Consider the following 20,767-nt stretch of genomic DNA (forward strand, 5'->3'; position numbering starts at 1 on the left):
CTAGCCTCGAGCTCACCACCCGCGCGATCTTACCTGTTGGTCATTCCTGACGCCACGCCCAGCATCTCCGCAGCCCCGCGAACCAGCACCGCGTCCCCGCGCCGCTCTAGTCGCTGCCGCCGAGCCGTCGCCGCTCCTCCTCGCTGCGCGCCGGGGCAGGAAGGGGCGGGCCGGGGCCGCGAAGGCCACGCCCACCAAGAAGCGCCCCCGCCCCCGGAACCGCCCTCCCGGATGTCGGCCCCCGCCTCCACCTAGGCCCCGGCCGGTCCGCCCCGCTCCCGGAACTGGCGGACCTCCAGCCCGGCCCCCCGGAACCGCCCTTTCGAGTCTCGACCCCGCCTCCAGATAGGCCCCGCCCCGCGCACCGAGGCCCCGCCCTGCCGGTGGAGGACACTGGCCAGGGGACTAGGGGTCCCATGCAGCAAGCCGGTTCTGGATTCGGGGCCGGTTCACCCTCCCTCGTGCTCCGCCGTCCCCACACTCCAATCTGTGGGCCGCGGAGGTGGCCGGTGTCGGTGCTGAGAAGTCATCGCAACTCTGACCAGGTCCTGGCGATGGGGTCACTCCTGGAGTCTCAGCAGCGCTGCAGACCCCATTCTAGGATGGTCCTCAGGAAAGGCTCCAGAGAACCCTGTTAGCCCAGCGGGTAAAGCTGCTCCTTAAGAAGGAATGGGGTGGGGCAGAGCGGGCGTGCGGCAGTGGTACAGAAATGGCCACAACAGTTTTACCAGGAGGGCCAATGCAGTTTTGCTTTTAAGAGCAATTGAGAAAGTTTGTTTAACCAAGACATTAAATAATCACAGTTTCTACTTACAACACATCTTTTAAGAAAATAAAAAAGAATAGTCAATAAGCACATGAAAATATGCTCCACATCACTAGTCATTCAGTTGCTCAGTTCAGTTGCTCAGTTCAGTTGCTCAGTCGTGTCGGACTCTTTGCGACCCCATGAATTGCAGCACACCAGGCCTCCCTGTCCCAACACCAGCTCCCGGAATTCACTCAGACTCACGTCCATCGAGTCGGTGATGCCATCCAGCCATCTCATCCTCTGTCATCCCCTTTTCCTCCTACCCCCAATCCCTCCCAGCATCAGAGTCTTTTCCAGTGAGTCAATTCTTCGCATGAGGTGGCCAAAGGACTGGAGTTTCAGCTTTAGCATCATTCCTTCCAAAGAACACCAGGATTGATTCCTTTAGAATAGACTGGTTGGATCTCCTTGCAGTCCAAGGGACTCTCAAGAGTCTTCTCCAACACCACAGTTCAAAAGCATCAATCTTTGGTGCTCAGCCTTCTTCACAGTCCAACTCTCACATCCATACATGACCACAGGAAAAACCATAGCCTTGACTAGATGGACCTTTGTTGGCAAAGTAATGTCTCTGCTTTTGAATATGCTGTCTAGGTTGGTCATAACTTTCCTTCCAAGGAGTAAGCGTCTTTTGATTTCATGGCTGCAGTCACCATCTGCAGTGATTTTGGAGCCCCCCAAAATAAAGTCTGACACTGTTTCCCCATCTATTTCCCATGAAGTGATGGGATCAGATGCCATGATCTTAGTTTTCTTAATGTTGAGCTTTAAGCCAACTTCTTCACTCTCCTCTTTCACTTTCATCAAGAGGCTTTTTAGTTCCTCTTCACTTTCTGCCGTAAGGGTGGTATCATTTGCATATCTGATGCTATTGATATTTCTCCCGGCAATCATGATTCCAGCTTGTGCTTCTTCCAGCCCAGCGTTTCTCATGATGTATTCTGCATATAAGTTAAATAAGCAGAGTGACAATATACAGCCTTGACGTACTCCTTTTCCTACTTGGAACCAGTCTGTTGTTCCATGTCCAGTTCTAACTGTTGCTTCCTGACCTGCATATAGGTTTCTCAAGAGGTAGGTCAGGTGGTCTGGTATTCCCATCTCTTTCAGAATTTTCCACAGTTTATTGTGGATCACAATAGAGATGATCCACACAGTCCAAGGCTTTGGCATAGTCAATAAAGCAGAAATAGACGTTTTTTTCTGGAACTCTCTTGCTTTTTCCATGATCCAGTGGATGTTGGCAATTTGATCTCTGGTTCCTCTGCCTTTTCTAAAACCAGCTTGAACTAGTCATTAGGGAAATACAAATCAGAACCACCTTATTGTCCAGGAGGAAAGTGAAGTGAAAGCATTAGTTGCTCAGTGGTGTCCAACTCTGCAAACCCATGGACTGTAATCCACCAGGCTCCTCTGTCCATGGGTTTCTCCAGGTAAGAATACTGGAGTGGGTTGCCATTCCCTTCTCCAGGGAATCTTCCCCATCCAGGGATCAAACTGAGGTCTCCTGCATTGCAGGTGGATTCTTTACTGTCTGAGCCACCAGGGAAACCTGTCCAGGGTGATGCTGCTGTCAACATGTGTTGACCAAGATGTTGTTTTGGTGGAGAAATTGAGGCCGTCGTGCTCTTTTGGTGGGAATGTAAGTTGCTGCAGCCACTGTGGTAAAGGGTATGAAAGCTCAAGAAAACTAAAAATGGAACTACTATATGATCCAGCAGTCCCATTCCTGAGTATATATCCAAAAAAACTGAAAGCAGACATCTGAAGAGTTGGAGCTATCTGTACACCCATGTTCATTCCCAACATTGTTCACAATAGCCAAATGTGGAGACAGGTCCATGGATGGAGAGATGCATACACAAAATGGAGTCCATCCACAGAATGGAATATCATGCAGCCTTAAAAAGCAAGGAAATTCTGATGTATGCTACAACACAGAAGAACCTTGAGGACACTATGCTGAGTGAAGTCAGTCAGATGAAAAAGGACAAATACTGGGTCCCCAGAGGTGTCAAACTCAGAGACAGAAAGTAGATGGTGGGCGTCAGGGGCTGGGGGAGGGGACGTCAGGAGTTCTGATTGACAGATACACTTATAGTTTTTCAAGATGAAAAAGCCCTGGAGGTTGTACAACAATGTGAATATACTTGATGCTACTGAACTTCACACTTGAAAATGTTTAAGGTCAATTTTATGTGTATTTCACCACAGTTAAAAAAGACAGATGCTTCGTAGTAATAAAAAATGACTTCTACAACTTTAGCAACTGAACCACCACCTCCAAGATATATTTTAAGTTAGGAAATAAAACAATGGGGGAAGTTTGCTTAAATGGTATGCTGCCATTTGAGGGAAGAGAAAAGCTTATCAGGGCTTATGCTGGTCTCCTAGAATAATTTGGAGAATATTTCTTATTGCCTGAGTGAACCTATCAAATTGGGACAGTTATTACTTGAACATTTGATGGAACATGACTGCAAACCCATTTGGACTTTGTGTTTTCTTCTTGAGAACTCGGATTTTAAGCACCATTTCAATTTCTATTCCAGTTACAGGATTTTTCAAGCTTTTAAATTCTACACAATCATCATAGGCTAACAGTATATTGAGTAAATTTCAAGTTTTAAAGAAATTAGTTCTATCTCCAAAGTTTCAAAATCATTTCACATAATTGTTTATATTAGTCTATCTTTTAAAATTTTACTGTATCTGTTATATGTGTGCCTGCCCAGTACCTCAGTTGTGTCTGACTTTTTGCAACACCATGGACAGTAGCCTGCTAGGCTCCTCTGTCCGTGGGATTTCCCAGGCAAGAATACTGGAGCGCGTTGCCATTTCCTCCTCCGGGGTGTCTTCTGCATTGGCAGGCAGGTTCTCTACCAACTGTGCCACCTGGGAAGCCCCTATCTCTTATATGTCTCCTGTTTATTAATGAGATTATTTATATACATGTCTTCTTTCTCCTCTTGGTCAATCCTGCCAGAACTTTTCTATTTTTTTAGCTGTCTCTAAGAAACAAGTTATTTTCATATGTCTTTAAAATCTGGTGTATATTTTATACTTACAATATATCCCAGTTTGGAATAACTACAGTTCAGTCTTTCAATATCCACATGTGAGTAGTGACTACTGTATTAGAGCAGTTCTAGAATAGAGGAGCTCCTTTTAAAATATTTCAAAGTTGTCGTCTGTAAGGCAGTTTGAAAGCTGATCTGAATGATTCCTTTTCCAGGAAAGGAAGCAGAAATAGTACAGTCATGAAATTAAGTTAGTTCCATATTTTATGGGTCCCAGGAGAAACGTGCAAGGCCAGAGAGTGATCTCAGTCAGAAACTCAGACTGAATCACAGGAATTAAACATTGGACACCATCCAGTGCTGAATATGAGTTTTCAGCTTACAATAGGATCACTTTATATCACAAAATGTAGAGCTTTACTAATTACACTTGATGTAGAAAGTACATTGATACATTGTTCCACGGACTGCTACAGATTCAAACTTTGTGAAAAACTGTATTTCACTATTTGCAAAGAGTGTCTTCTTATAATCTTAAATTGCACTGAAATAAACTGTTAGATTGCTCAGAATAGGTCTTAATTCTAACCTCTACTTTGATCATAAGAGAAATAATAAAAAGCATGCTTCTGTGTACAAATAAGATTATCGAAGGTAATCAACTGTGATTAACAAACAATGCTCTTAGCAGATGGCAACTCTTTCTAGAACCTGACATGGTACAGGTCGGTTTACTATTTTTCATATTTATAAATTTTAATTTTTAAAAAAATCCCTTTCTCTGAAAGCCTGTGGCGTCTTCTGTTTTCTTGTCTGCTCCACCAGACTTTTGTCCTCATCCTCCTCTCCTCGGTGCGGTGAGTCACAATTACACCTAAGCTCAAACAAAGCAACCAGAAAATACATTCCAAGATAATGGAGATTTTCTGAAGCCTGGTAGGTCAGGCTTCATGCACAGACCCATTCCCTCTGGGAAGTTAGTGAGAATAAAGACTGAAGTGGAAACAGAAGGGTTGTCCAGGGAGTGTGGCCTTCTGGTAACCAGTTGGGGTGAAAAAAAAAAAGGAACAGGAAGCCATGGCCAGTTCTCAAGAGCCCCTCAAGGAAAGCACACCCTGTATCTAGCCAGTAGCAAACAGGTGAAGAAACAGCATAGCACTTAAAGTCGATACAAAAACCAAATGCATTTTCTTCTAAGTTACCAAGAAAGATACAAGAAACATGGCCAGCTGAAATTGCAATATTCTGGATAAAGTGAAAGTATTAGTCACTCAGTTGTGTCTGCCTCTTTGTGACTCCATGAACTGTAGCCCGCCAGGCTCCTCTGTCCATTGGATTTCCAGGCAGAGATACTGAAGTGTGTTGCTGTTCCCTTCTCCAGGGGATCTTTCCAACTCAGGGATCAAACCTGGGTCTCCTGCATTGCAGGCAGATTCTTAATCATCTGAGCCACCAGGGAAGCCTGAATTACACATGTGAAGTGGAAAATAAAATCTAACAACTTATTGTATGTGTCCTACATTTTTAATTGCTTTAAAAAATAAAAGATGGCTTTTGCTAATTAGGAAAGGAGTAACCATAATGACCCAAATGTCATTGATGTTGGCATCTTTAATTTTGCATTTAGAATTTAGTACATCCCTCAGAAAAAGATTTATAGCCATAATAACTTCACTGGTAACAGTGATGTTAATCTCCTTGGTAGTGACAGCAACCAGAATGCACTGAAACTAGTTTGTGATTACACATGTGATGTGTGTATGTGCTCAGTTGTATCTGACTCTCTGCGACTCTATGGGCTGTAGCCCACCAGGATCCTCTGCCCATGGGATTTCCCAGCAAAAATACTGGAGTGGGTTGCCATTTTCTACTGCAGGGGATGTTCCTGACCCAGGGATTGAACCCGCATCTCTTGTGTCTCTTGCACTGCCAGGCAGATCCTTTTACCACTGCACTACCTGGGAAGCTTTAATTAGACATGTGAAGTAGGAATTAAAACCATCTAACATTTATCGTATGTGTCCTACATACCAGACACTGCTGAGTCAGCCTCTTACTGTATCATTTCATTTAATCTTACCTGGTTATTATTTGGAGATTAGGAACAAGTTAGTTGCAATGTAACAGGAATTACACAAACAGGCAAATCTACAGACAGATATCAGATCAGATCAGTCGCTCAGTTGTGTCTGACTCTTTGCAACCCCAGGAATCGCAGCACGCCAGGCCTCCCTGTCCATCACCAACTCCCGGAGTTCACTCAGACTCACGTCCATCGAGTCAGTGATGCCATCCAGCCATCTCATCCTCTGTCGTCCCCTTCTCCTCCTGCCCCCAATCCCTCCCAGCATCAGAATCTTTTCCAATGAGTCAACTCTTCGCATGAGGTGGCCAAAGGACTGGAGTTTCAGCTTTAGCATTATTCCTTCCAAAGAAATCCCAGGGCTGACCTCCTTCAGAATGGACTGGCTGGATCTCCCTGCAGTCCAAGGGACTCTCAAGAGTCTTCTCCAACACCACAGTTCAAAAGTATCAATTCTTCGGCGCTCAGCCTTCTTCACAGTCCCTCTCTCACATCCATACATGACCACAGGAAAAACCATAGCCTTGACTAGATGGACCTGTGTTGGCAAAGTAATGTCTCTGCTTTTGAATATGCTGTCTAGGTTGGTCATAACTTTCCTTCCAAGGAGTAAGCGTCTTTTGATTTCATGGCTGCAGTCACCATCTGCAGTGATTTTGGAGCCCCCCAAAATAAAGTTTGACACTGTTTCCACTGTTTCCCCATCTATTTCCCATGAAGTGATGGGACCGGATGCCATGATATTCGTTTTCTGAATGTTCAGCTTTAAGCCCACTTTTTCACTCTCCGCTTTCACTTTCATCAAGAGGCTTTTTAGTTCCTCTTTACTTTCTGCCATAAGGGTGGTGTCATCTGCATAGCAGATCAGTGGCTGTCAAAGGTGGGAGGGTTAGTGGGGGAGAGGCTGCCCATAGGTAGGGAGTTTATTTCTGGAATGATTAAACTTCTAACATGGAGATGGTTTCACAACACCATGACTACACAAAAGCCATTCAGTTGTAGACTTTAAACAATGAATTGTGTGGCATGTAAACTGTAGTCAAAGCTCTGGTCTTTCCAGTAGTCATGTATAGGTGTGAGTTGGACCATAAAAAAGGCAGAGCACTGAAGAATTGATGCTTTTGAGCTATGGTGCTGGAGAAGACTCCTGAGAGTCCCTTGGACTACAGGATCAATCCTAAAGGAAATCAACCTTGAATATTCATTAGAAAAACTGATGCTGAAGCTCCAATACTTTGGCCATCTGATGGGAAGAGCTGATTTGTTAGAAAAGACCCTGATGCTGGGAAAGACTGAAGGCAGGAGGAGAAGGGGACAATAGGATGAGATGGTTCAATGGGATCACTGACTTGACGGATGTGAGTTTGAGCAAGCTCCGGGAGAATAGTGAAGGGCAGGGGAGCATGGTATGCAGCAGTCCGTGGGGTTGCAGAGTCAGACACTGATTGGTTCGTCTAGGGTGGAACCCTGCATCTGGGTCCAGATGACTATGGCCAGGTTTCCTTGCCTTCTTATAGGGGGGTGGCCTCTGTCCCCAGATAGGAGGCTGAGGGCAGACTCACGTGATAGGGGCACCACGTGGGTGGGAGTGGGCCCGTCCTCCATGGGAGACCAGGCAGTTACCTGCACTGTTGAACTGAAATCACATTTCCACACCGTATTCAGTGTTCAACTCACAAGAGCCTATTATTTAAAACAGTAACAACTCAATGTCAGGACTTGGTTCTTTTTCCCATGTAATCACATTTTGCAGGCAGGTGAACCAATACATAAACACCCAAATGCTCTTTATCATCCATTGGTGAAATCAGCTGGAAGGCACTGCCAGTTCTATCAGGCTGTTCTCCTGAACAGTCAGCTGTTCTCTTCTGAAGCTACAGCTGACTGAGTGGCATGGGGTGCGTGTGCACTCAGTCACGTTTCACTCTTTTGTCACCCCACCAACTCCAGGATTCCCTGGTAGCTCAGCTGGTAAAGAATCCACCTGCAACGCATGAGACCCCGGTTCAATTCCCGGATGGGGAAGATCCGCTGGAGATGGGATAGGCTACCCACTCCAGTATTCTTGGGCTTCCCTGATGGCTCAGCTGGCAAAGAATCTGCACATAATACAAGAGATCTTGGTTTGATACCTGGGTTGGGAAGATCCCCTGGAGAAGGGAATGGGTATCAACTCCAGTATTCTAGGCTTAAGAATTCCATGGTCTATACAGTCCATGGGGTCACAAAGAGTCAGATATGACTGAGTGACTTTCACTTGATTGTAGCCCGCCAGGCTCCTCTGTCCATAGGATTTTCCAGGCAAAAATACTGGAGTGTGTTGCCATTTCCTTCTCCAGAGGATCTTCCCGACCCAGGGATCGAACCTGCATCTCTTGCACTGGTAGGCAGGTTCTTTACCACTGAGCCATCGGGGAATCCCTGCCACAACTGATTTTGACATGAAACCTTCCAGACATGAAACAGAAGTCTTGCACCAAGTGCCACTGCCAAGTTCCTACTAACCACATGTGAGTATTTTCATGTGCTCTGTTCACTGAACACCAAAGCCATGTCTCCATGGGACCTCTCACTCTCGTCATTAGCTACCGTGGGGTACAGGACCCCTGCTCTGCTGCTGAGTGGTTCACTTCTGTTTAAAGGAACGTAAGCCTCCATGTACACTGTCTGGAATGTAAGCAGAGCTCGTAGTATGGGAGACCCTCACACCACAGAGGGCAGAACTTGAGAAGCACCCATGAAAGGGCCAAGTGGCCTCCAGCTTCAGCCAGAAGGCGGGTGTTGGACGCACAGGACCCCGAGGCAACCTGAGGCCCCTGAGCCCAGCACTGGGGGGGTCCAAGGTCCTGACTGGTCAAGATGGCAGAGAAGGATCCCAAAATGCATTTCATAAACCAACTCAAGACCCTTAGGAGGCCGAGGCTAATGTAACAGAAGAGTAGGTGTTAACAATGTGACATACAGTCTAACACATTTAATAGAAATATTAAAATAATCATTACATTTCCTCTCGTTGCGGAAACCAGGAAGGGGGATCCCTTCTGTAATTGAAGTAGTAATTTCTGATCATACAAGACATTTTTGTTATTATGTCCATAGGTAGAGCCCGTATTTCAAAACAGGTTGATAGCCTGGACTCAGAGAGAAAGTGAGATTTATTTAAATATTATAATAGTAACCTGGTATGCTTCTGGCATACTCATATTCACAGTTTATCAAGTAAAAAAACTAAATTCTTAGAAGTCAGCTCTGAAATAGAAGCATTTTCATTAATACATTCACTAGTTAGGTCTGTTCTTCTGAAATAAGAGGAATGTCAGATATTGAGATTATTTGTTAAAGAACAAACTCAACATGTCAGCAGCAAATTTCAGTTAAAGTAAACTGGAAACCAATGTTCCCGTAACCGCAATACAAAGTCAGTTCACCAGCTGAGACCGAAGATCACAGGGTGGACTAGAAGCCGAAACAACTTCATAGAGCATACTGAGGTGATTTTTAACAAATAGATATTAAAAATAGAGTGTTCACATTGATGATTTAAGGACATGTTTTTGACACAGTCCACAGAATATTCAGAGGCATCAAGCCAAGTACCACCACCACCACCAGGAGCTATAGCCCGGGGACCCTCGCAGCATGTGAGTGACCGGTGTGCTGGGACTTGTGAGCACCAGCTTGCCTCTGGACAGGACACCGAGTGACACAGCCAGGGCACTGGAAAGTTTCTCTGGACAAACTGAGCAAATTCCCCAGACAGACGCCGGTATAGAGGCTGCTGAAGCACAAAAGGAATATGGGCAGGCTCCCCAGGAGCGCCCCATCTGGGAGCACAGTGACCAGGGCTTGTGACCACAGAACCAGTCTGAGATAACGTACTTTGGAGAAAACAGAACAGCTCATTGTTTGGTCCAAAACTGTGTGTGTGTCCACACACTGCATGTGTCAGATGAACTGAAGAGGCTCAGCCCGTGGTGAACGTGCAGCAGGTGGAGTGGGGCCCTCTCCATCGCCCCCAGACCCAGAAGTTTTAAAGGGAATAAGGAAACAGTCACACGTTAACTTAGACTTGGGGGTGGACTGCAGCACATTTACTTGATGTTCCTTCATAAACACGTCAGCTTTACCAGGAAAGCGTCTTCCTTCACATTCTAACTCATAAGTTTTCTGTAATAATTTGTCAATGATAACAATCGACCTTCCAGTCTGATCTTGTGATAAATGGTCTTACAACACTCTTTTAGAAGTCTAAATTCTGGCTGGTATGGTACCAAAATTTAGTTTAACTTCAGAATTCACAGGACAGCCCTGACTCAGGCAGCCTGAGAGTCCAGAGGAGGGCAGGGTGATGCTCCTGGGTCTGGAGGCAATGGAGAGGCACAGAGTCTCAGGGCCACGGCCATGTCCACACTCCAACTGCTGGACGTTCACCATGGGCCGAGCCTCTTCAATTCATCTGACACATGCACGGATACACACACGGAGATATGAATTACATACACATGGTTTCGGACCAAACAATGACAGTGACATATACAAGCCTTTTTTGCCAAACAGACTATTTGGTTCATAAACAGCGCTCTCCCATCAGTCTACCGGAGTCCAGACCAGCTGTGCAGGTAGGATGCCCAGCCCGAGGAGCGGGACCCGCTCTCCTCCTCACCTGTGGGGCGAAACAGAAGGTTACTCTCTACGCTGCACACCTGCCTGCCTTAGGCCTACAGCACCCAGTGTCTTCCTCTGAGGGTCAGATCAAGGACGTCTGACACATGACACACAGCACAGCACAGAAGGAAACCAAATTCACAGGGAGAACCCAAACTAGGGTCACAAGTCCAGTTTCAAGGAACTGGAGATCACACTGGACACTGCGTGCTCCCTTCTACGTGGAAGGGATGCACACATGGTGCCATCCCCAGGAAGCAGAGCCAGTGTTTCCTACCAAGCACAGGACATACTGGCCCACAGCACAACCCTGTCTGGTGCCCTGCCCACCTTGGGCGGCGGCTGCCAGCCGGGTCTTCTCCTCAGGGCTGAGCTGCAGCATGGTGTCCACCACAGGCAACAGCCGCGCCCGCTCGCTGCCCGGCTTCAGCAGGATGAACTGCAGCAGCACGTTCTTCAGGTACTCCAGGTTGGCTGCCGACTTCTCCCGCTCCTGGTTCCGTTCCAGCCGCCTGACTTCACTCTTCAGAAGCTGGTGTCAGAGAAGCGAGGGGAAAGGGGTTAACATGAAAGATGAACACTGTGTCTCCTTCTTTTCCCCCGAAATGCCCTTAAAACGACAACAAAGGTGCGGCGAGGACACACAAGCTAGTGTGGAGGGCTTCCTGGAGGCAGTGTCCCCCACCTTAATCTGTTCCATGAGGATGGCGTTGGTGGCTTCCGTTTCCCGAAGCAGGCCATTTAAGTGGTCGGCACTCTTGGTGGTGGAATTGAGCTTCTGAACCAACTCTTCTTTGGTGAATTCATTGTGCCATGCAGGTGGCTCTGCAAGTAATCGTCCAACGTTAATTCCCAAAATGAGGGGTCACAAGTGAAAATTTTAATACATCAGCAAGAAAATACCCTGGAATGGCCACTTGGCTCTGCAGGTCCACCCCCACGCCCTAGTTACAAGGCTGCACGTGACACAGGAAGACAGACTCTGCCGTGAAGCAGGCTGCTGGCCTGGAAGCTGTGAGGCCACCAAGTCAGCACCAGCTCACCCTCCTTCATCTGTTCATATCCTGAGAGCTGGTGTTACTTTGCTCATAAGGGAGGAAATACCAGCAGTTACTGGGAGACCATAATTTCAATGGTCTTCCATGAGGATTTCATAAAAGGTGAGGGGGGCATTATTACTCAAATAATACATGAGGGAACAGGCTCAAAGTCAACAAGCAAAAAACAGAAAGCCAAATCTGACCGTAGCCGAATTTTCCATTTGTAAAACAGGAGAATACTGAAAATACTTTTCCGACAGTAGCTCAAAAGAGCACGTATAAATCAGAGTGACATTAATTACACAGGATGACACAATCACACAGAAGAGCTCACCGAGCCTGGCTTCAGGAGAACTGAGCAGCTGCTCCAGGGACTGTGCAGGGGTGCTGGCGGGAGAGCCGTGCTCCAAGTCTGTGGTCTCCATCCCCTCCCCCTCCTCCCGGGCCGTGACCTGCACATCTAGGAATGGGAGGTCTGCGCTTCTCCTCTCTCGAAGGCTCCTCAAAGGTTGCTGGGAAGAAGCTGGGCCTGTTACAGGATTTTTAAACAGTAAGTGGGAGATGCTCAGACTCATAGACTCAGCACCAGCAGACACTCAAGCAAAGATAACATGACTCAGGATGACCAGTGGCATGTCAGGGAACCTGAATAACTGAAAGACAAGGAAAGATGCAGAAAGAGGCAACTTTAAGACCACCCTAACCAGCCAATTATTGAACTCTAACCATGAAGTCCACTCACCAGAGGCAGCACTTGCTCACTGAGTTAGGGTAAACTATCGGACAGCACAATGTAGAGGCCTGGCTGCTACAGAAACCCTCCAACCAGACTCTGCCTGTCAGAGGATGGGTGTTTCCAGTACTGCTAACCCTGGAACACCATACCCTTGCTGAGGGCAGCTCTGAGCTCGCTGACCATGGGCCTCACACTCCACCCTGAGGGTTCAGGCCATCACCCACTCTGTCGTCAGCATGCAGGCAAGAAAAGTCCTGAATCCAGGGTGGGTTGACCCATCCCACTGGGCTGGGTCCTGCCTCACTGGACCTGCCTGGTCCAGCCTGTCCAGGCTGAGCTCTGCGCTCACTGGCCACCAGCCCAGCATACAACCAGGAGAGTCATAAAACACTTCGAAGGAGTTCCTTTATGAATTCCAAAAAAGCTCAAGGTTGGAACAATTACACGGCCTGGTCCAAGGAGTCAGAGCCTGTTTCAGCCAGGCCTGTCAACCTCACCTCTCGCTTAGGCCGCTTCAGTTCCCTCTTCGGAAGTGCCTGCCCGGGTCTCTGACCGTTTGCTCACTGCTTGCTCCACTGCTGACTCCTGACTCCAGTGTTCCCTGGTTAGTCACTTCTGATAGTTCTTGGTTTACATTACATTGTCTGGAAGCTGGTTTTGGTCCTGAGGAGTGACCTGTCGCTGCCAGCACCCTGGCGATGAGGGATCAGTAATGAATACGAAGCTGATACTCTGCACTGAGATGTGGCCTCGTTCCGGCTGATGGGCTCTCATCACTTCCAGGAAGCAGAACAAAGTCGTGTGTGTGGTTGAACAAAAGCTCCACTAATTAGAAACTTGGAAGGGAAGATGCTGTGTTTGACCAAACAATCCTACAATTTCAGCACTCTCTAGAATTTCTGAGTAAAAAAAAATGCATTTGAGAAAACGCTAAAGAACACTAAATGGATGCAGTGGACACTGTATTTGTACACTTGAGAGTACACATGCGGGCTTGAGACCGCATGTTTGAGTCAAAGAGAAAAACCCAACTATGTGAAGTCAGTACCCTGCGGGGGGTCATGGGCTGCTGCAAGAGCAGCAGGGGGTTCAGCGTCCAAGGCTCCACTCAGCGAGCAGACACCATGTCGCTGACCACAACACCTGCTGTCTCATCACCGTGTGTGTGTGGGGGGGGGGGGGGAGGTGGCTAGACAGCAGGCCCCATCGCATGTACGTACTCCATATGTGTCCCCATCGCACATACACACTCCACGGGTGCATTCCCACTGCATGTACGCACTCTGTGCACGTGTCCTCATCGCAAATACGTACTCCGCGTGGCTGGCTCGCTGCGGGGCTCCAGAAGCTGGGCCTCTAGCCGGCACAGCTGCTGCTGCAGCGTCTCCACCGTCCTCCGGTGCTCCTCTTGTAGCTGGCGCACTTGTTCCCGGAAGCCAGCGCGTAGGGCCTCGTGCTGAGCCGTGAGCTGATCAACAATCTGCGCGTGCTCAGCCTTCAAGGCGGAGTTCTCCGACTGCACGGAGCACAGCCTGGGGAGAGACCGTGCCACCTAAGTGTCCACCCCAGACTGGCTCGGCCAAGATGGGGACCAGATGTGCCCTGGGGGACTCAGGCAGGAGGCAGATGGGGAGCTGGATGAACCAACTGGAGGCTGTCTACCCTGACATTTCAAGCGAAGGGTTAATGGCAGGAGCAGAGGGAAATGAAGCTCTGCTGGAGTGAAGGAGAAGGTGACACGCCTGCTATTCTCCAGATGAGGAGACACCCCTCCACTGCACATGTGCAGACACTTCTCGGGATCTGGAAGTGGGGGGCGGGGGTGAGGGGTGGGGAGGGGTGCGATCCTGTAATAAGTGCTGTCCACCTTCGAGACCCTTGCACTGGACTCCACCTCGGCTAAAGGATGCGTGAGCATATCAGGAGGGCCCTGGGTCAGGTCAGGGTGGGAAATGAAGCAAGATGAGCAGCCGGAGGAAGAGAGACTGGAAGATGGCGTCTACATGAGCAATTCCACCCCTGGGCACTCCCTGTCAGCAAGGACGCCCATGCCCTGGGCAGGGAGCACAGCTCTGCCTGTGTGCTCCCTACACGCTGTGCTTCTAGTAAACTCTGCCTGTCCTACAGAGAGCGCTTGCTGTAAATTCTTGTTTCCAAAGAAAGTAAGGGCTCCATCAGCAGCTGCCAGAATGTCCTCCAAAGAGAAGAAGTGCCGGCCTCCAATGCAAGGCCATGAGGGCACAATGGACAGAATGGTGGGCGAGCAGGTAAAGCCAAGTACAGACACAGCAGGAAGGGGCACTCAGGCAGAAGCAGCCACCAACGTGTGGACAACCTACTCCTAACTTCAGCCCGCACCCTCCCAAGGGTGCCCAGCCGGAGCGCCAACAAGCCCACTCGCTGCCCGTGTGCCAGCGCCACTGGCTTACTTCTCGCGGAGCTCAGCCTCCTTGCCCACGGCCTCCTGCAGCACCCTGTTGTGCCTCTCCAGCAGGGCACAGTGTTCACACTGCAGGGCCTGCAGCTCAGAGGTGCTGATCTGTAAGCTGTTCTGGGTGTCTTGTAACTTGAGCTTCAGTTGATCAATCAGCATTTCTAGATGTTCTCTGAAACACAAATAGTTCAAAAAATGTTTTTGAAAGATGTGAACCTGATTTTGTGGTTTCAAACAAATTTTACTTTAATCATTTAATCTTTCAATACCATACTCTTGCCATTATTATGGATGATTCTAAAGGAAAAAAAACAATCTGAGGAATTTGGAGAACAGGGTTAAGTGTGAAACAAAACACTACAGTCAGACTTTAGATGTCAGACACTACACATTTACACAAGTCTGAATTTACAGATTTCACATTCAAATGGAGCAGACCATGCAGTGTGTCAAAACAGTCTGTTTTATGTTATAGGACTATGACATTAGTTGGGGGAAAAACAGAAATCATACAGTTCTAAGCTAACCATTCTGAGAACAGCTTGTTACACCAAATTAAAGAAAAGTCTTTGGAGAAAAAGTTAAAAACTGTATTTCTGTCACAACTGGTGTAATACACTATTTCTTTTTTAAAAAGATATTTAATATATAAGAAAGTAGAAGAAACTTAAAACATTTATATTAAAGTAATCTTAACTCAAAACTTTTAATCAAAGCTGACTCTTGGAAATGTGGTATTTTTATATTAAATGTGTCAGTATTCAACTTCAGCTTTTAAGACGAGCAATTCATAGAAAAAAACACCTCATCAGTTTTTAGCCTAGAGTTATCTATTTACTAAATACTTAAAAAGCAATACAACCATAAGATTACAAAATCAATACACAGATATCTGGTGTATTTCCATACAGTAACAATGAAAGATCAGAAAGAGAAATTCAAGCAACAATTCCATTTACCATTGCATCAAAAAAAAATAAAATACCTAGGAATAAACCTACCTCAGAGACAGAAAACCTTACTCTAGTGACTATTAAGATGCTGATGAAAAAAATCGAAGAAGAAATAAACAATGAATAGATACACCATGTTCATGGACTGGAAGAATCAATATTGTGAAAATGACTATACTGCCCAAGACAATCTACAGAGTCAATGAAATCCCTATCAAATTACCAATGGCTTTTTTCATAAAACTAGAACAAAAAATCTCAAACGATAGAAATGATCCTGAATAGCCAAAGCAATCCTGAGAAAAAAAAAAATGGAACTGGAGAAATCAGGCCCCCTGACTTCAGCCTATACTATAAACCAAAAGTCATCAAAACAGTATGGTACTGGCACATAGAAATATAGACCAATGGGAACAGGATAGAAAACCCAGAAATAAGTCCATGCACCTATGGTCAATTCATCTATGACAAAGGAGGCAAGACTACACAATGTTGGAAAGACAGTCTCTTCAACAAATGCTGATGGGAAAACTGGACAGTCACATGTTAAAAAATAAAAATTAGATCACTCTTTAACTTCATACACAAAAATAAGCTCAAAATGGATTAAAGACCTAAAACTGAGACTGGACACTAAAAAACTCCTAGAGGAAACATAGTCAAAACACTCTTTGAGATAAATCACAGCAACATCTTTTTCAATCCACATCCCAGAATAATGGAAATAAAAACAAAAATAAACAAACAGGACCTACTCAAAAGCTTTTGCAAAGCAAAGGAAACAATAAACAAAGTGAAAAGACAATCCAGATTGGGAGAAAATATTTGCAAATGATGTAACTGATACGGGATTAGTCTCCAAAATTTACAAAAAGCTCATGATGCTTAACAGCATCAAAACAAACAACCTATTTAAAAAATGGGCAGAAAACCTAAAGAAACATTTCTCCAAAGACGACATACAGATGGCTGAGAGGCACATGAAAAGATGTTCATCATCACTAATTATTAGAGAAATGCAAATCAAAACTACAATGAGACAGCACCTCACACCAGCTAAAAAGGCTATCATCAAAAAACCCACAAACAACAAATGCTGGAGACGGGGTGGACAGAAGGGAACCCTCCTGGACTACTGGTGGGACTGCAAATTGGTACAGCCACTATGGAGAACAGTACGTGTTAGTCGCTCAGTCATGTCTGACTCTTCTCGACCCCATGGACTGTGGCCCACCAGGCTCCTTTGTCCATGGGATTCTCCAGGCAAGAATACTGGAATGGACTGCTATTCCCTTCTCCAGAGGATCTTCCTGACCCAGGGATCCGACCCGGGTCTCCTGCATTGCAGGCAGATTCTTTACCTTAAAAACTAAAAAACTAAAAATAGAGCTACCATATGACCCTGCAATCCCACTCTTGGACATATATCCAGAGAAAAACATTATTCAAAAGGATACACTCACCCCAATCTTCACTGCAGTACTGTTTACAATAGCCACAAGGAAGCAATCTAAATGTCCATCAACAGAGGAATGGATAAAGAACTTGTGGTACATATATACAATGGAACATCACTCAGCCATTAAAAACAATGAAATAACACCATTTGCAGCAAATGGATGGACCTAGTGAGGGATACTGAGTGAAATAAATCAGATAAAGAAGGAAAAATACTGTATGACATCCCTTATATGTGGAATCTAAAAGGAAATAATACAAATGAACTCACTTAGGAAACAAAGAGACTCAGAGTTAGAAAACAAACTTATGGCTGCCAGGGAGTTTGGGATGGACATGGACACATTATTATATTTAAAACGGATAACCAACAAGGCCCTACTGTACAGCACAGGGAACTCTGCTTAAGGTTATGTGGCAGCCTGATTGGGAGGCGGGGTTTGGGGAAGAATGGATACATTTCTATATATGGCTGAGTCCCTTTGCTGTTCACCTGAAACTATCACAACACTGCTGATCAGCTATACCCCAATATAAAATAAAAAGTTCAAGAAAAAGTAACACATAAATATACAAACTCTGCAGGATATTTACTCCTACTGAGAATATAAGAGCCAGATGTAAAACTGTTCTGAACACCAGCCCTCTCCCAATAAAAGCAAAGCACAGATGCTATAGAATGCCACAGCAAGCTCTCATTCCTAGTATATTTTTGAATAATTCACAAGAGCGATCTGTATGCTAATTTTTAAGAAGTATTAAACAACATATTATTGAAACACTGGTGGTAACTAGTGGTTACGTGTAACCCTCACTGTCCAAAGGCACGGGAGCAGGAGTTCCCAACCCCGTGGGTGCTCCCCATCCTGAAGACCTCACCTTTCTTGTTTGGCCCCCTCAGCCTCAGTCTGAGACACAGACTTATTTTTCTGCTGTTTTAAAACGTTGTGGACCCGGACTTTGTAGCTCTCAAATTCAGAGGTGACCGCAGCTTGTTCTGCCTGTAATGGTTCAGAAAGAGAGAAGTCTGACCACTGCATTTTCTAGGTCACGTGGTCCTCCTGCTTACTCTCAGATTGTGAATGAAGATGAAAACCTTTCTCTGAAGATGAGTAATGCCTCTGACACTCCTTAGTCCCTCAACGAACTTTCCCTAAATAGTGTACTTCTGTTGACCTTACACTTTTTTAAGGTCTTTGAATGACGTATCTTGTCTGACAGGAGGTATATTTCTACCTGTTTTCATCCTGGTAGATTACTGCCCATATTTTTATAATAGCACTATTTAGAACGATTTTCACTTACAATATTTCCTGTTTTATAAATACATGAAAAATTAATTCAAACAGGTGAGGCTACTTGCACTTTGGTTTTCAAGAGAGTGGGAAAAGTGTAATTCTGGGTCCCAGGTTTCCTAAAGTGCCCTGTGACCTCTCAGCCCTACTGCCCAGGATGCTTAGAAAGAGCCATGCCTGTAACAAGTCAATTGCAGGGGTCTGTTCTGTACATTGAAGAAAGTGGTGCTTCTATTAGAATACGATTTCATAGTCATTTAGCCCTTGGAGAGAACTCTTAACCTTTCTAACGAAAAAACTTTTTAAAAATTTATTTACACACAGAAACTGCAAAACAAGGTTAAAGTGGAAACAATGTATACCTCTGTCTTTGCTTTTAGCAGAAACAAGTTGTGCTAGTATAGGTCTGGGTTGGCTGGGCTGGGGTCAGGTGGATGGGTCGAACTGCTGGGAGCCTATCCCCACCCCACAACCCGAGGACGCACCCTGGCCTCGCGGCACTCCTCCTGCAGGGCTGATACCCGCTGCTGGTAGGCACCCAGCGTGCGCTGGTGCTGGTCCGCCGATGCCTTCAGGTGCTCATGAGCTTTGTGCTTCTCTGCCGTCACTTCCGCCAGCTGAATCTGGGGGCAGAGGCTTTCGGTGAGGAGCGAGGGAACCAGATCTTTGCTGGTTAAACAGACTTCCCTTAAATGTCAAGTTGGGGTTTGAGAGGGGACTATGTGTAAGAGACCTAAGAGTAGGAATTTTAACTTATGCTTATTCAAAGAATGGAGCCAACACGAGTAGAATATTTTCTCAATAAATTAATTTGGTTTTCCTTAAATCAATAACACATGTTACAGTTCAATGTTTAATTAAATAACTCAAGCTGTTATACATAAACATAACGGATACAGAAATAAATTATTGCTTTTACTTTCTCAAAATGCTGGCTGATGAAGGATATTTAGGGGGAAGAAATGTGTGTGAGCAAACGTGTATTTTGTGTGTATGCGTGTGTGTATAAAACCCCCCATGTGGCAGCTTACTTCTACATGGAAATTTCTAAAAGCCTTTAACAGTAAAAACAATCTTACTTTATAGACTTCTACTTGCTGCTGGCTGGCCTCCAGTTCACCCTTTAAAGATGCCTGAAGCATTAAGTGATCAGTCTCCTGTAGAACAAGAAACCTGGTTAAATTAAATAACGATGCTATTCATAAATACTTGGACTCAAAGATAGAACTCAAGAATGCGCATACCGCTTGCCTCAAATCTGCCAGTTCTTTCTTGGTTTTCACAAGCAGCTGTTTGATCTTGGTATTCTTTTCCTCATACTGCTGTAGCACAGCCTGCAGCGAAGCTAGTGGGAAAAATCATTTCAGGAGAAAGGTTTATGAGTGGATATAAGTAACCGAATAAGAATCTTTTCTTTGTATTAGCCTATCTCTGAAAGGAACCTGTCTTGGCTTTTTACTACGCATTACTTTAAACACATACGACACTAGTGACAATAATATAGTAAATCCCACTGTACCCATGACCACCTTTAACGACCACCAACACAGGCCGATCTCATCCCACCAAGCAAGGTGTCAAACCTGCATGCACCGTGGCTGCTGCCTGCTTCTGGGAACAGGCTGTTTGCACGCTGCTTATGGCTGCTTTAGTGCAGGAGGAACAGGACAGAGACCTCAGGGTCCGTGACGCAGAGAACACATGTGTCCTTGCCCTTTACTGCAACTCAGATTCACCCGCTGACCCAACTCCTGTGACACACAGGTACCCCCCACCCCTGAAACCCACTTGTCTGTAAGTATTTTAGCACACATCTCTGAAATAAAGGCAGATACTTATTGCGTATCTAAAAGCTAAAGACTTCACAATAAGAAATACCTCAAAAGATGTGCTGTGTTTCCAATCACCTGGTCTGATTTTGTGACACTAATTGTTTTGTAGGACAAAGTTCAATAAAGGAAGACTGAAATGTGATCCAAACAAAACACTTTTATGTAACAGAGGTAAAGAGGAAGCCAGTATCAAACAGGAGTAAGTGGATGCACTTTTCAGATCACAGGACCAACCACAGAAGCAGGCCAACCTGGCTGCAGCCGTCGTGAAGCAAATACAGAGCATCTGACAGAGACCACAACTTGGTCCTTGACAGAACAAGTAACACATGGGGCAGTGTGACCGCAGCTAGAAGGCCTCAAGAGCAACGACTACCGCCATGAAGCTAAATCCACACACACTGACTACATCACTCAGTAAACAAGAGCAGGTGTTCTGT

The 20,767-nt window shown here is 45.8% G+C and overlaps 2 protein-coding genes across 3 annotated transcripts in view; both read right to left on the bottom strand.

Annotated features, from left to right (window-relative positions):
* The window catches only part of LIMS1 (LIM zinc finger domain containing 1), an 82,783-nt gene extending 82,621 nt beyond the window's left edge, over window positions 1-162 (bottom strand). The window contains exon 1 of one of the 2 annotated variants that reach the window (XM_061432531.1): window positions 34-158. In XM_061432531.1, coding sequence (XP_061288515.1) covers window positions 34-65 — 32 coding nt within the window. In that variant the 5' untranslated portion in view covers window positions 66-158. Of the gene's footprint in view, window positions 1-33 lie in introns of both variants that reach the window. The other variant, XM_061432530.1, reaches the window with a different exon arrangement.
* An 8,711-nt stretch (window positions 163-8,873) lies between these two features.
* Window positions 8,874-20,767, bottom strand: part of GCC2 (GRIP and coiled-coil domain containing 2) — a 35,056-nt gene continuing 23,162 nt past the window's right edge. The window contains exons 14-23 of the mRNA XM_061432534.1: window positions 19,740-19,840; window positions 19,575-19,652; window positions 18,981-19,118; window positions 18,080-18,201; window positions 14,785-14,961; window positions 13,670-13,887; window positions 11,954-12,148; window positions 11,265-11,404; window positions 10,910-11,111; window positions 8,874-10,577 (exon numbers count right to left, since the gene is read on the bottom strand). Of these exons, the coding sequence (XP_061288518.1) occupies window positions 10,507-10,577; window positions 10,910-11,111; window positions 11,265-11,404; window positions 11,954-12,148; window positions 13,670-13,887; window positions 14,785-14,961; window positions 18,080-18,201; window positions 18,981-19,118; window positions 19,575-19,652; window positions 19,740-19,840 (1,442 nt within the window). The 3' untranslated portion in view covers window positions 8,874-10,506. The remainder of the gene's footprint in view (window positions 10,578-10,909; window positions 11,112-11,264; window positions 11,405-11,953; window positions 12,149-13,669; window positions 13,888-14,784; window positions 14,962-18,079; window positions 18,202-18,980; window positions 19,119-19,574; window positions 19,653-19,739; window positions 19,841-20,767) is intronic.

Source organism: Bos javanicus, chromosome 11 (genome assembly GCF_032452875.1).
Source record: "Bos javanicus breed banteng chromosome 11, ARS-OSU_banteng_1.0, whole genome shotgun sequence".
NCBI lineage: Eukaryota > Metazoa > Chordata > Mammalia > Artiodactyla > Bovidae > Bos > Bos javanicus.